The sequence below is a fragment of the Macaca mulatta genome, chromosome 10 (genome assembly GCF_049350105.2).
Source record: "Macaca mulatta isolate MMU2019108-1 chromosome 10, T2T-MMU8v2.0, whole genome shotgun sequence".
In the NCBI taxonomy this organism is placed as follows: domain Eukaryota; kingdom Metazoa; phylum Chordata; class Mammalia; order Primates; family Cercopithecidae; genus Macaca; species Macaca mulatta.
The window spans coordinates 80,262,406-80,275,300 of NC_133415.1; the positions used below are offsets into that span (position 1 = coordinate 80,262,406).

The 12,895-nt window shown below is 56.6% G+C and overlaps 1 protein-coding gene across 12 annotated transcripts; it reads right to left on the reverse strand.

Moving 5' to 3' along the window:
* Window positions 1–1,425: 1,425 nt before the first annotated feature.
* CDC25B (cell division cycle 25B) lies at window positions 1,426–11,949 on the reverse strand. 12 transcript variants are annotated; one of them, XM_028828229.2, is made up of 17 exons: window positions 11,644–11,949; window positions 10,791–10,992; window positions 9,798–9,883; window positions 9,090–9,141; window positions 7,225–7,266; window positions 7,052–7,088; window positions 6,686–6,808; window positions 6,458–6,580; window positions 6,173–6,307; window positions 5,759–5,839; window positions 5,462–5,638; window positions 5,186–5,281; window positions 4,594–4,656; window positions 4,334–4,432; window positions 4,003–4,136; window positions 2,859–2,970; window positions 1,426–2,723 (listed from the first exon to the last, which is right to left on the reverse strand). In XM_028828229.2, exons 1-17 carry the CDS (start codon window positions 11,666–11,668, stop codon window positions 2,583–2,585), a joined length of 1,728 nt encoding a protein of 575 aa, XP_028684062.1. In that variant the 5' UTR covers window positions 11,669–11,949; the 3' UTR covers window positions 1,426–2,582. The 12 variants fall into 12 exon arrangements, with proteins under 12 accessions (XP_028684062.1, XP_015004926.2, XP_077807390.1 ...); XM_015149440.3 differs by having other exon boundaries at window positions 11,401–11,949; XM_077951264.1 differs by having other exon boundaries at window positions 9,798–9,925; window positions 11,401–11,949.
* Between the last annotated feature and the right edge of the window lie 946 nt (window positions 11,950–12,895).

Genomic DNA, 12,895 nt, shown 5'->3' on the forward strand with positions numbered 1-12,895 from the left:
CTTCTGAAGCCGCTTTCCTCTGTGAAACCAGGAGGAAGGGTGGCTTCACAAGACCCCCTAAGCACTTAGGGTGGAGCAGGCATGCCAGCATGATGGTGCCTGGGGCCCATCCTCTCCCCTCCTCCATCTCCCTTTCTCAGGGGTCTGCACAACTATTTCCCCTTTTCTGGGGCAAATCCTCTCACCAAATAAACGTTCGCCTTTCTATCGCTGCCTGCTAGGTGGGGGGGACTTCTGAAGCCTTGAGGTCCCTTCCCTCCCTGAGCACAGCCCAGCCCCAAGACCAAAACCACACCCCAATAACTCCCACCTATTGTGTTCTTGCAGAGGGCTCTGAACCAGGAGTGAAGACCAAGCTCTTGGGCATAAGAAATTTGGGAGAACAAGTTAGAGATAGGGTAGGTGTCCTTTAGACTCAGCATGGGGATCTGGAGTCCCCTTTTTCTGCTCTGATAGGAAATAGCCTCCATTTTCCCATCTGCAAAATGGGGTGAATAATCATTGCATCACCTACTTCACAACATAGATGAACTGTCCCAGAAAGTGGTAAGCACGCCTGACATGTATGCACTCTGTATCAGACAAAGACAGCATCTTATATACACAGATGCAAAGGAGTCCCTCCCATCGCACAGGTCCCATTTGTGTGGGTGGTACTGGGGGGAGGGTCACCTGCAGTGGTATTCAGGGAGAATTTCCTCAGAAATCTGGGTTTGGTCTGTGCTCCCAGATTGGCTCTTTCCCACTTTCTTGAGGGAATGAGGCTGGCAAGGGCCCAAATCTTAAAAGGCCATGCCAGGAGTTATTTTGTTTTTGAGATGGAATCTCGGTCTGTTGCCCAGGCTGGAGTGCAGTGGCACGATCTCAGCTCACTGCAACCTCTGCCTCCCAGGTTCAAGAGATTCTTCTGCCTCAGCCTCCCAAGTAGCTGGGACTACAGGCACGTGCCACCACACCTTGCTAATCTTTGTATTTTTAGTAGAGATGGGGTTTCACCATATTGGCCAGGCTGGTCTCGAACTCATGACTTTGTGATCCGCCCACCTCAGCCTCCCAAAGTGCTGGGATTACAGGCGTGAGTCACTACGCCTGGCTGCCAGGAGTTCTTTAAATTTATCCTGAGGACAATGGGAAGGCATTAATGATCCTTGAGTGATGAGGTCACTCTTGCCTTTCGGTGCCAAGTTTAGGAAGGGCAAGCCTAGAAGTGCTTGGGAGGCCAGGTGAGGGGAAGGAGGGATTGAATCCAAAGTCCTGGCAGGAGCATCACCCGAGAGATGGAAGACATTGGAAGAAGAGGGGACAAGAGTATGAGGGCACCTCTCCAGCAACTCTTCCAGCCTCTGCTGACCTGTCCCCTACCCCAATCCTGCCATCGGCAGGGTGCTAGGGTCTTGCCCAGGGCCCCACAGGACACAATGCTGGTTTCTCAACTTGCTCAGTGCTTTATTGAACCAAGGCCCTAACAGATGACTCAGCAGGGCCTTCAAGCACAGCCCTGCCCCCATCTTGAGATTCAGAATCCAGAGGGTGCTGAGTCCTTGGTTTAGCTGCTTCTGACTTGAATAGTTCCTCTTGAATAGATCCAAACCCTAAGTGTAAATATTTCTGTCCACACAAATAGACACACATATATTCCTGCTGCAGGCTGTCATGCTCACCAAAATGCTTCCACCTGGTTTGGGTGTGCAAGGCACTGTGCATCCACAGCCATCTACGGCCATCCACCCATCCATCCAACCTTCCATCCATCCGCAACAAGACAGCAGCAAGTTCTGACCAGTCAGGCCCCAGGGTTCACAGCAGTAGGGGCTGGGCTTCCAGCAGGCTCACGATTCAGGCCTTAGCCCTTGCCCTGGGAGCCCCCAAGGATAATAACATCCCTTTCTGGGGCAACAAAACTGGGACTGAGTGGGTAACTGATATTTGACAGGGGAACCTAAACAGTCTACGGAAATGTCCTGAGATGGGTATAAAGTCAAACAGACCAAGCACACAGGTAACACTGAAATAGGAAAGAGTAAGAGCTTCTGTTCAGGCTGGAGGTGCTTGTATGGTGGGACAGGAAAGAGGAAAAGAGAAAGGGGCAACATGGCAGACATACCACGGTTCCTACAGAGGTTAGGGGCAGTCCTGGCCCGGGAAGTACACAGGGCAGAGAGCTGACTCCCAGGCCAGGAAGGAGGTTAGCTCTGACCCATCCTCAGGGACCATAGCTCTCCCCCAGCCTCCGCTGACACACACACAAAGGAGCTTTTCAGGACACAGGAAGATGAGGGGTTAACCCTAACAAGGAAACAAGAAGCTCCTTGAGGACACAAAATACTGCCTTTAGGCTGGTATTAACCCAACTTAACTAACTCAACAGACTGGGCTCTTCCAGGGGTGGGGGGCACCAGGATATGGAAAATGATGGGATGACACAAGGGAATCGGGGCTGGGGCAGACAGGCAGGACACCCACACCATCCTTCCCATGGACAGCACCTGAGGCCTCCAGCAGGCCCTCAGCCTGGCAGGCCCATAGGGCAGCTGGCTTCAGGCCTGGAAAGGCAAGGGAGGTAGCAGGACTGATGCAGGCCCTCACTGGTCCTGCAGCCGGCTACAGAGCTCCCGCCGGCTCCGCTCCCCAGCCCAGCTGCGAGTCTTGAGGCGGAAGGTCTTCAGCTCATCCTTGAAGGCCTCATGGTTCATGGGCCGGTAGTCCTGGGGTTCACAGAAGTTCTAGGGCAGGATAGGAGGGTTCAATGCAGTGGAATGGGTAAGTTTGACAGGGACCCAATCCTCCCACCCCCCTCCCATGGCTCCAGCCTGGCCAAGCCAACCCTCACAGATTGTGGCCTTCCCCACCCACGCTACCGGGTGCTGAGGGAAGAACTCCTTGTAGCCGCCTTTCAAGATATACATCTCGGGGTAGTAGAGGCTGGGGTAGTCGTTAACAGCACGGTCTCGTTCCCTGATGAAACGGCACCTGGGGCGTCATGGGCAAGGTGTGGTCAGAATGGGACATGCAGTGGCTTGTACATCATGGGACCTATTCCCCACGTCCCCTCCTTTGAGGGCCTTGGGGAGCCACAGAAGGCTTTGAGCACAGGAATGTAACCAAAAGAACACTTTTTAGATTAGTCTGGCTACAGAAGAGGGTGGGGAGGTAGAACGAAGAAGGTAAAATCAAGGGGATGAGCTCTCTGTTTCTAGAAAGCAGTTGCACCATCTTTGTTAGAGATATCTGTGCCTGGACCAGGAAAGGAGAAGCAGGAGAGGAGACAAGTGGGCCAAATTCAAGGGACCCATTCGGGCCACTCCTGGACAAGACCCAGTGAGGATCAGCGGTGGGAAGAAGGGAGGAGGAGGACCCAAGACTGAAGCCAGTGCCCAGGCCTGGTGCCCGGGTGGAGGTGGGTGCCACATGCTGGGATGCCTGGAGAAGATGGGAGGGCCACAGGGATGTGACTCTGTAAGGGGCATCTGGGTACAGATTCCCACCACATGGGTGAGGCCAGACTGGGGAGTCACTAGCAGTCTGATGGACCAGTGGCAACCCAGAAGGAGGCAGGGGTGGGAGGACAGATGGCCAGGCAGAACAGGAATAGGGACAGAAGGAGCTTAGCCAGGGAGGGCCCAGGTGCTGTGGATGCCAGTGGAGGAGGTTCCAATGGAGACCTAACAGCACTGAACATGGGGAGGGTCAGTGTCACTGGGGACTGACATGGGGCCCTTAGATTTCGAGAAAGACACTGCTAGAGACTTGGAACTAGATTTTCTGAGGGTGGCAGCAATGGATGGGGGGTGGACATGAGGTTTGATAGGCAGGACAGTGAGGGAGATGGGAGGTGGGTACCATGCGCAGTGAAGCGGGGCTGAGGTCAGCTCTAGGCCATCAGATGGGACAGAGTAGAACCCGGATTTGCACCCATGGCCATCGCAATGGTGCCAGCACCTGCGAGCCTGGGCAGGGAAGGCCGGGGCAGACACTAGCTGGCTGGGCGGAGCTGGGACTCACATGCGGGGCCCACGCTCAGATGAGAATTCACAGTGGAAAATGAGGATGACTCTCTTGTCCAGGCTACAGGGTGTGATGGGGCTCTGCAGCAGGAAGCTCTCGGCGTCGCGTTCCAGGGGCAAGTTCACCGCAGTCTGTCAGAGGAGCCAGAGGTCAGGCACAGCCCTGGGCCCAGGAGGCAGGCCCCTCCCCCTGCAGTCCCTGTCCTTCTCTTGGTAGGAACCCTCCCCACAAGAGGGGGCACCCGTCCTCCACCCATTCTTGCTCTTGGCAGAGCAAGGACCTAAACCAGGTGGGATCTTCAGGGCCTCTGCCCATTGCCCCACCTTACCTTGATGTGCCCGCCTTCATACTCATAGGGGTATCTGCAGTCCACAATCACAAACTTATCCACGATGTTGCTGAACTTGCCCATCAACAGAGCCACCATCTGTAGGAGGTCATGGGGGTTGGTTCCAGAAGGTCAGGCTGGCAGCCAGCAGGTGGCCCTAGCCTGTCCTCTGGCATAGCCCATACAGCCTGTCCCCAGGGAAGGTCAACAACGGAGCTACAGTCCCAAATATGCCTAGAAAATGGCGCAACGCTGTTTACCGTTTCTGGTGAGATGTACTTGAGGTCTTGGTGCTTTCCATCTACCGTCTGTAGGAGGAAGGCCTGAACGGAAGGGAAGAGATGCGGGAGAGAGGAAAAAGTTAAACTGGTAAGACCAGGAGCCTGGAAAGAATGAAGTTTCATTCCCAAACTCAGAGGCCACACCTGCTTTGGCCTTCAAATTCAGCTCTGGGTCCCATAGCAACTGAGAGGGCCTCTTGGGTCTGACACCCAGGGAACAACCTTCCAAGGGGAAAGGGAAATGAAAAAGGGAAGTGGAAGAGATGAACTCCACACTCTGCTCCCTACCCTCTGCCAAGCCCGAACGTGAGGCATGACGGGGTTCCAAGCTAGGTATGAGCTTGGAAATAAGATGGAGACACAACAGATGCCTGGACTGACTTGAGGTGGAGTCAGGAGACAAGGAGGGCCAGAGGGAGGAGTCTATATGAGAACAAAGGATGAAAAGATACAAAGGACAAAGAAAAGGGGAGCTCTGGGGAAAGGGAGAAACCCAAGCAGCTCCTAGGCTAGAGGACCCTTAGTCAGTAAGAGGTCAAGCCCCCAAAGGGCCCTTTGCTGCTGCAGGTACCTTAGAGTAATCTCCAATCAGCTGTCGGTGGTCACTGTCCAGGAGGTTCTCAATCTCATCGTGACACAGTGATTTTGAGCGGAGGACGCGGACTTTCTAGAAAGTGAGTCAGGTGGAGGCCAGGGTCAGGGTGGGGCTGCCCCTCAATGCCCTGTCTAGCTGGTACCCCCTTTCTCTGCTATGCCCAGGCTGCCACCTGCCCTCTGCCACAAACTTAGCCAAGGGGGTGGCTGCCCAGGTTCATGCAAAAGTGGGCTCCAGGAGGAAGGCACTCACAGGTTCCTCAGGCTCCTGCTGCTCCTCAGGAGGGGTCACGCTCCGCCTCCGCTTATTCTGCACGGGCGTGTCCCTGTCCTGGGGCCGCTCCAGCCTCTTAAGGATGGGCCGGATCACGCTGCAGGGCATGGACGGAGAGCGGAAGAGCCGCTGGCACTTGCTGTACATGACCAGGTCCTGGTGGAGATAGCAGGTTAGGGATCAGAGTGCCCAGGCCCCACCCCATCCCTCAAATCCACTGGAGGGTAGGATGGACCCCATGCCTCCAAATTCGGAGGGGCCACCCCAGAGGCCCACCTGTTCCTCTTCCTTTTGCAAGGTCTTGACCAGTGGGGCGCTAATGAGACTCTCCATGCCTGGGGGAACTGCATCATCATCCTGAGGCCGGATTAGCAAGGATAGGGTCACACCCACAGGCATAGGCCAAACCCCTCCAGTCCCGGAATCCTCCAGCACAGCCTTCCCTGTTTCCCTGGCAAACCCCAGGTTGGGGTGAGACGCTCCCCCACCTCCGCAACCTCCCCTCCACTGTGGCACCAGCCACCTGCTCTTCTCTGATTGGCCAGAGGTTAGGCTGTTACTCGGTTACCTCAAATTCTTCTTCTGACACTGGAACGAGGTCACGGTCCTGCCACAGGGGCTCAGAGCTCTCTTTTTTTGGGTGAACCCAGAGATGGGGAGGTAGGGGCCTGGCGGGACAAGTCTGTTTACCTTTAAGTCACTCTCTAGGATGTCCACAAATCCATCATCTTCCTCGGTATCCCCCTCTGCAGGGGTGAGAGAGAAGCGACCTCGGGCCAGGGGGCTGAGCTCCTCCACTTCCATCTTCCGCTCAGGACTGAGACACTGTCCACATGACAGGCAGACACAGACTTAGAGAGGTGGGGACAGTTCCCACCCCCATGATCCTGAGGAAAGTGGGGGCTCAGGGCCACCCTCCTCTTCCCTCAGGCTGCCTCCCCAGGCCCCTGCCAGGGGTCAGCTCTCTGGATGTACCATCAGGTCGGGGGCCGAGCTGGGCCTCTGGGCAAAGGCTTCCCTGCGGCTGGCCCACTCTGCCAGAGCATGGGTGGAGCTGGGATGTGTGGGCTTCCATGGCATCTTGAAGACAAACCCATCCTGCAGCCAAGATGGGAGAGGAGGGTCCTCACGTGCCAGGAAACCACCCCAGCATGCCCCCTCCTCTCCCCGGAGAGCTCCCATCCAGGTCTTCCGGAAGCGCACGTTCTCCTTGTCTTCCCCAGAGCTGCTGGCAGCTCCACCGCCCGCCTCGCTCTTCCTCTGGCCGTCGGGCGCCTGAGAGTTGGTGATGTTCCGAAGCACAGGGCTTTGACCCAGCAGCCTCACCTAGAGAGCCAGGCAGGGCGGCAGGCAGAGGAATGAAGGCTGCATTACTCCGGCACCAGCCCAGGCCCTACCTTCTCCACCTCTCCTCCAGCTCCTCCCACTTACCTATCTACCTCTGAAACCCCATCTCCCACAGCCTGCCTGGGACACCCAGCTGGGAGGTGATCCCTGGATGCCTCCTGCTTATCTACCCCATGCCTGGCCAGCATGTCTAAGCCTCAGTCAGGCCTCAAAGACACTCACCGGCATAGACTGGAAGCGTCTGATGGCAAACTGCTCTCTACAGGAGGAAATGGGGACAGGTGAGAGCTGGGAGAGGCAGGGCAGGGACCAAGAGCATGTAGCATGCCCTTCCGGAGCCCTATACATCCTAGGGGAAAGCCCGTGGTAGATGGAAGAGGTCCGGGAACACTTACTTTCGAATGACCCGGCTGGCTGCCTGGATGGCCTGTTCAAACCTAGGACAGAGAAGGGTCCCATGCAACCTATCCTCCCTTCGCACCCATCACCCACCCCAGCACCAGGCCCCCAGTCCCCCAGTTCCCAGCACCAGGTCTCCAGTCCAGGGGGGAATAAGGGCAAAGACAAGGGCCAGGGCTCAAGCCAGTGGAAGGGGTTGGGTAGGAGGAACGCCCAACCATCAGGGGGCCCAGGTATTGGGGAGGGGGGAGATAAGAGGCAGCCTAGAATTTTAAAGGCTGCCCTGAATGAAAGAAAGCCCAGAGAATGGCAGTGATAGAGACAGCTGGGGCAGGTCACAGGGTCAGGGAGGCGTCACCAAGGCAACAGTCTCGCCAGCCTGCACCAGGCCTTCCACCTGTATGCAAATCACCTCAGCGGGGCCATATGGCTGCCAGGAAAGGCATCCATCCATCCTATGGTGATAGGCCAGGGGCACCCAGCAATGTGGGTGTCTCCAGGGCCTGGACAACAAGGCGAGGCTTCCTCTCCCCTGTGAGGAGCTGGCCTGGCTCCCGGTCCTCCCAGGACTGGGGCCTGCTTTAGGGGTCCCCCAATCAGCTCCAGTCTGATACAGCAGACCCCCTAGTGACAAACGTGCAGGGCCACATCCTCTCCTCCCTCTTATGGAATTTTCCAGGACCAGCCTCTGTCCCACCCCCTCCTTCTGCCTTAGAAGAGGCCAGCAGGCAAGGGATTCCAACACATGTTCCCTCTGAGGCCCCACCCCCCAGCCGTGTTACAGGAGACCACCTGCCACGCAGAGCTTTTGTGCATCTACACACACACACAGAGCTTCTTTCTGAGAAACTGTATAACTGTCAAAGCAGGTGTGAGGCAGGGAACCACTCAGGGATAAAGTATGAGGGGGATCCCCCCCTGGGGGGGCTGCTGTGCCTAGCCGACCCAGCATCAGGGATGACCAATTTCATTGGCTTGCACATGGGCCTTGGGGGTAGGGCAAGACTGCTCTGTGCTGCCACCAAAACCAACCTGCAGTCCCCCGACCCCACCCAATCCTCTCCCCATTTCCTGTTTGTGAACCAATCTGCAGCCCAGCGTAGTCTGATCAAAGGCAATGGGAGGTAAGACAAGTCACTACCCTAAACCCAAAACCACAGTCCCCAGCACAGGCTAGGGATGCCCAGCTGTCCCTACTAATGGCTGGCAGCTGCCCAGCTGCTTGGGCTTTAACAACTGGACAGGAACAGCTGTGCTCTGCAAGACACCACCCATGCCCACAGCCAAGGGGAAGGTGTCTGTCCAGGCCAGAGCCCACCAACTCTCTCTCCATTCCCTTGCACAAAGAGCCTAGGCCAGGGCTGGCCAGAGGGTCAAGTGTCATCGAAGTCAAAGGTTGCTCATTGGCCAAGAGCCAAATCAATCTGCAGGCAACTGTGTTTTGTTTGGCCTAGAGTGAGTTAAAGTTCTGAATTAACTGGATCATATTTTTTTAATTGTAATATTTCACAGAAAAAAAAAGGGTATAGGCAAGAAAGAAAAACGGGACATACGCTGGGCTTGTATTCCTGCAAGACATGGGCTGTAGCCTAGTATCTGCTCTCCCAATGGCCACTGTCCCCACCACCCCTGGCCCTGAGCCCACTCTTGGTTGGCTCCCATGAGAGCAGATCCTTCTCTGAGACAGGGAGCAGAATCCCAAGGCCTGAGAAGGTTAGTGAGCCCCCCGGCCATGGGGATCCTGAAGCCACCTCATGGTCTGCCTGTTTCCCCAGGCCTCCTCAGTGAGTTTATGCTAGAACCAGGATTCTTAAAGGCAGGTGCTGATTGCTTGGTAGTAGACATTCCCTTCTCTACTCACGTCTGCTCCGCCATCTGGGGGTCCACAGGGCTGGGGGAATCCATGCAGAGACCTGAGGGGACAGAGCACCTTGGTTTGAAAGTAGTGGCACTTTCTGTATACTTTCCCCAACCATGTCCCAATAAGAAAAAAAAAAGAAAAAGAAAAGTTTCTAGTTTGGACTTTGGCACATTAGAAAATGAAACAAAACCCAATCATGGACCCTGAGAGCTGACACATCGTCTCCCAAATGGTACAGGATGCCACTCCCTGTTTACTATGGAAATTTCTTTATATGTGTCTTTAAACCACAATGCTCGCTAAGCATTTTTCTTGAACTGATTTCAAACAATTTGTTCTAGAAGAGACAACAGATTTTTAAAGAAGAGTTTATAGACTAAGAATGTTCTCAAGACCAACTCAGCCCTGGGTGCTTCCCAGGTAGGGCTGTGGTTTAGAACTTTGGTGTGTGGTTTTACACAGGTAAGATCTCATCTAGCGTAGAGGGCCCCACCCTCTCATCCACTCAGCCAGTCCACATTGGGTGTGGTGAGCCCCACATGAGGTGTGTCTTCCTCCCATCTCTGTGGAGGGTGGGGGAAAGGCTCCTGGGCCCACCAGGTTGTGGGGAGGATGTTAGTTTGATCCGCAGGGAAATCGAGAGGCCCAGGCAGCCCCCACAAACTCTCCTGGCACTGGCAGATCTCCCCAGGCTCCCCTGGGCCTCACCTGCATCAGAAGATTCGGAGGAATCTGACGACAGGGAGGATTCAGATGCCCGTCGAGACAGGGATAGGCGCGTCAGGCGGCTGTGGCTGCGGAAGAGCAGGGTCCCTACCTGACTCTTTGGGGTTTCGCTGGGAAAGGAGCAGGGACCCGGGAAAGGAGAAAGGTGGGGTTCAAAGCCTCGCTAGCCCACGTTCCCACTCCCTCACTGAGAAAAGAACTGAGCGAAATGCTACAGCGGGAAAGCAATGGCCCTGAGGGCCGGCCCTCTTCTCAGCTCAAGGCAGGTTCATTCTACAGAGGTCCTAAAGGGGCTTCTCTTTGTTGACTGGTTTAGGAAAGGTCCTCCCAGGTGCAGGGGAAGGTGAGCCCAGGGTGTGAGCAAGGTGGCCTGGATGGAGACCAGCCTAGGGGTTGGTGGTCTAGCCGAGACGCCCCGGAGAGCCTTCCCCTAAACTGTCAGACCCCCACCTTTCCAGGATTCTTCCTGAAGGATGGACCAAGACCAGGTTCTCCTACTGGAACAACCCAGCTCTCCCCTTGCACTTAGGGAGCAGGATCAGTGTTTAATTAATTGCCTTAATTCTGGGGGCAGAATTGGGGTGGAGGGAGCGGGGGTATGGATGTGTGAGTGCCCTACGGCTCTGCCACCCTCAAGTTCCCTCTCCAGGCTTGGGAATCCCATCCTGGAGCAAAATGGTGGCTATCTGGGCAGAGATTAGGGAGGCAGCGTGGTGGAGGCACAATGAGGGAGGAGGGAGTGAGGGGAAAGACTTGGAGAGGCTTGTGTAGACTGAGAGCAGGTCACCTGGAGGTCACCTGTGTGGGGGACACAGCCCAGGTCTCACCTCCCATGTCCTGTACCTCTCCACTGCCCAGGATGCCTCCCCCGGACTCCACCTCCTGGATTCGAATACCATGCCCGGTTCTCCAGGAGGCCCAGGACTCCAGACCGGGCCTCTCACCCCCATATCCAGCCTCCTTGGGGTGTCCTACCTGCCGAGCCCGGCGAGGTCATGCATGGTCTGGGTGAGGGTGGTGACCGGCGAGGAAGCGGTCGCGCGCACAGGAGACACCAGGAGGCCATGAGATCCCAGCAGGAGGCCCGGGAGGTGGCCGGGACGCTGGGCGCCACCGCGCACGCATGCTGGACTGAGAGCCGAGCCTGGCGCGGGCTCCGGCTGGGGCACCTCCATCGCTGCGGGGCCGGCAGAAAGCTGGCTGGAGGGCCGGGCGCAAGGCAGCCAACAAACGCCGGCACAGCTGGCTGGGCCGAGGGAGGCAGCGGGCGCGGAGGGGGTGAGGGGGGGAAGGGAGGGAGGGAGGAAGAGCCACAGGGCTAGGCGCGAGGGAGGAGAGGGATGCGGGGAGGGCGGGGGCGAGGGACGCAGGGCTCAGGCACCAGCCTGGGAAGCCTCTAGTTGCAGCTGCCACTTCCACCTCCTTATATATTCGAAAAATAACAGCGGCCGCGCCGCCGGACGCCACCAATGGGGTAGCGGGTTAGAGGAGGGCGGGATTGAGGGCGGGGCCCTCAGGGCGAGAGGCGCGGAGGCTGGATATCTAGGCTTTGGGTGGGCCGGAGGAATTAGGAATCATCCCATACCCTCGCACATCCCCCTGGCGCGAGGATCCAGGCCTCCCGAAATCCTCCTGTCGCGACATGGTTTGGAGCTCCATACTCCCAAAGGCAGCAGCAACGCCCTAGGGTGGCCTCCGCTGGACCCCCCGCGGCATATCGTCACCTGGTATCACCGCTAGGGACGGGGAGAGGCTCCAACCGGCTCCCGGAAGTTTGCTAAACACAGCTGGGCTGTGCGGTCTGCGTTAGATACCCCATTTTACAGACCTGGACGTTGAGGCGTGAAGTTCATTAATTCGTTCAAGGTCACGCGGTTGGGCAGGCGGTGGGCCAGGATTCGCTCCCTCCAGGCGCCTCTGACCCCGCAGCCTCCCCGCCCCCGCAAGTGGCTGCGCTGAGCAGCAGCAAAACGTCATTCGCAGGCGGAGCGCCCAGCTTAGGAGGTGGGAGGGCAGTGGGGCCCCCAAGCGGAATTGACGGGCGCTTTCGGGGGACCCCAGGTTAGATGTTACCCCAACCAGTCCAATTTTCGCGGCAGCCCCAGTAGAGGCTCTGAATGGTGGAACTAGGCATGGATTTCCGCGGCTGGGGGTCGAGGAGGGTGTCAGCAACCAGAGAAGTTAATTAAGTATCACGCCCATTGATGACTTAGCTAACTTGGTGGCAATGGCACCATATTATTTAATTGGTGTTTCTTTGATGACCAGACCAGAGAGGCTGAATTTGTCATTCATTTAAGCCAAGCATCTTCCAATTATCTTTTTCTTTTTCCTTTTTTTTTTTTTTTTTTTTTTTTTTTGAGATGGAGTCTCGCTCTGTCAACCCGGCTGGAGTGACTCGGTGATCTCTGCTCACTGCAAGCTCCGCCTCCCGGGTTCAAGCGATTCTTCTGCCTCAGCCTCCCGAATAGCTGGGACTACAGGCGCACGCCACCACACCTGATTTTGTATTTTTAGTAAAGACGGGGTTTCACCATATTGGTCAGGCTGGTCTCGAACTCCTGACGTCGTGATCCACCTGCCTAGGCCTCCCAAAGTGCTGGGATTGCAGGCATGAGCCACAGCGCCAGGCCCATCTTCCAATTATCTAAATGCCTTCCAGCCCCGCCCGTTTTCCAGGCCTCCTGGAACAAGAGGGCTGAAGGCTGCACTGAAAAGCCAGTGGGTAGTAAGCAGCTTTCATATAGCATACGGTATCTCCAGGTTAGAAGTGGCCTCTGGCTGGGCGGGCAGTTGGGGGGCGGGCTGCAGTTCAGCAAGGCAGGAGCGCCCCTTCTAGTGAAGTCCCAGCCACCCGGACCCAAATTTTTGGGGGTGGCAAAAGGGACGGCCTGGTGATGGGGGGCTTGGTGGGCCAATGCACGTGAAGGGGAGGGGAAGACCCCAGCCCCACCTGAGAGGGGTGGCCAACGTGGGAACCATGACCTTTCCTTTTCTCCACATTTTGCCCAGTTCCTGTGCTGTGCAGAGGGCTCTGCAAGACTGAATTTCCGGTTCATCCTCCCTGGGTCAGGGGTCAT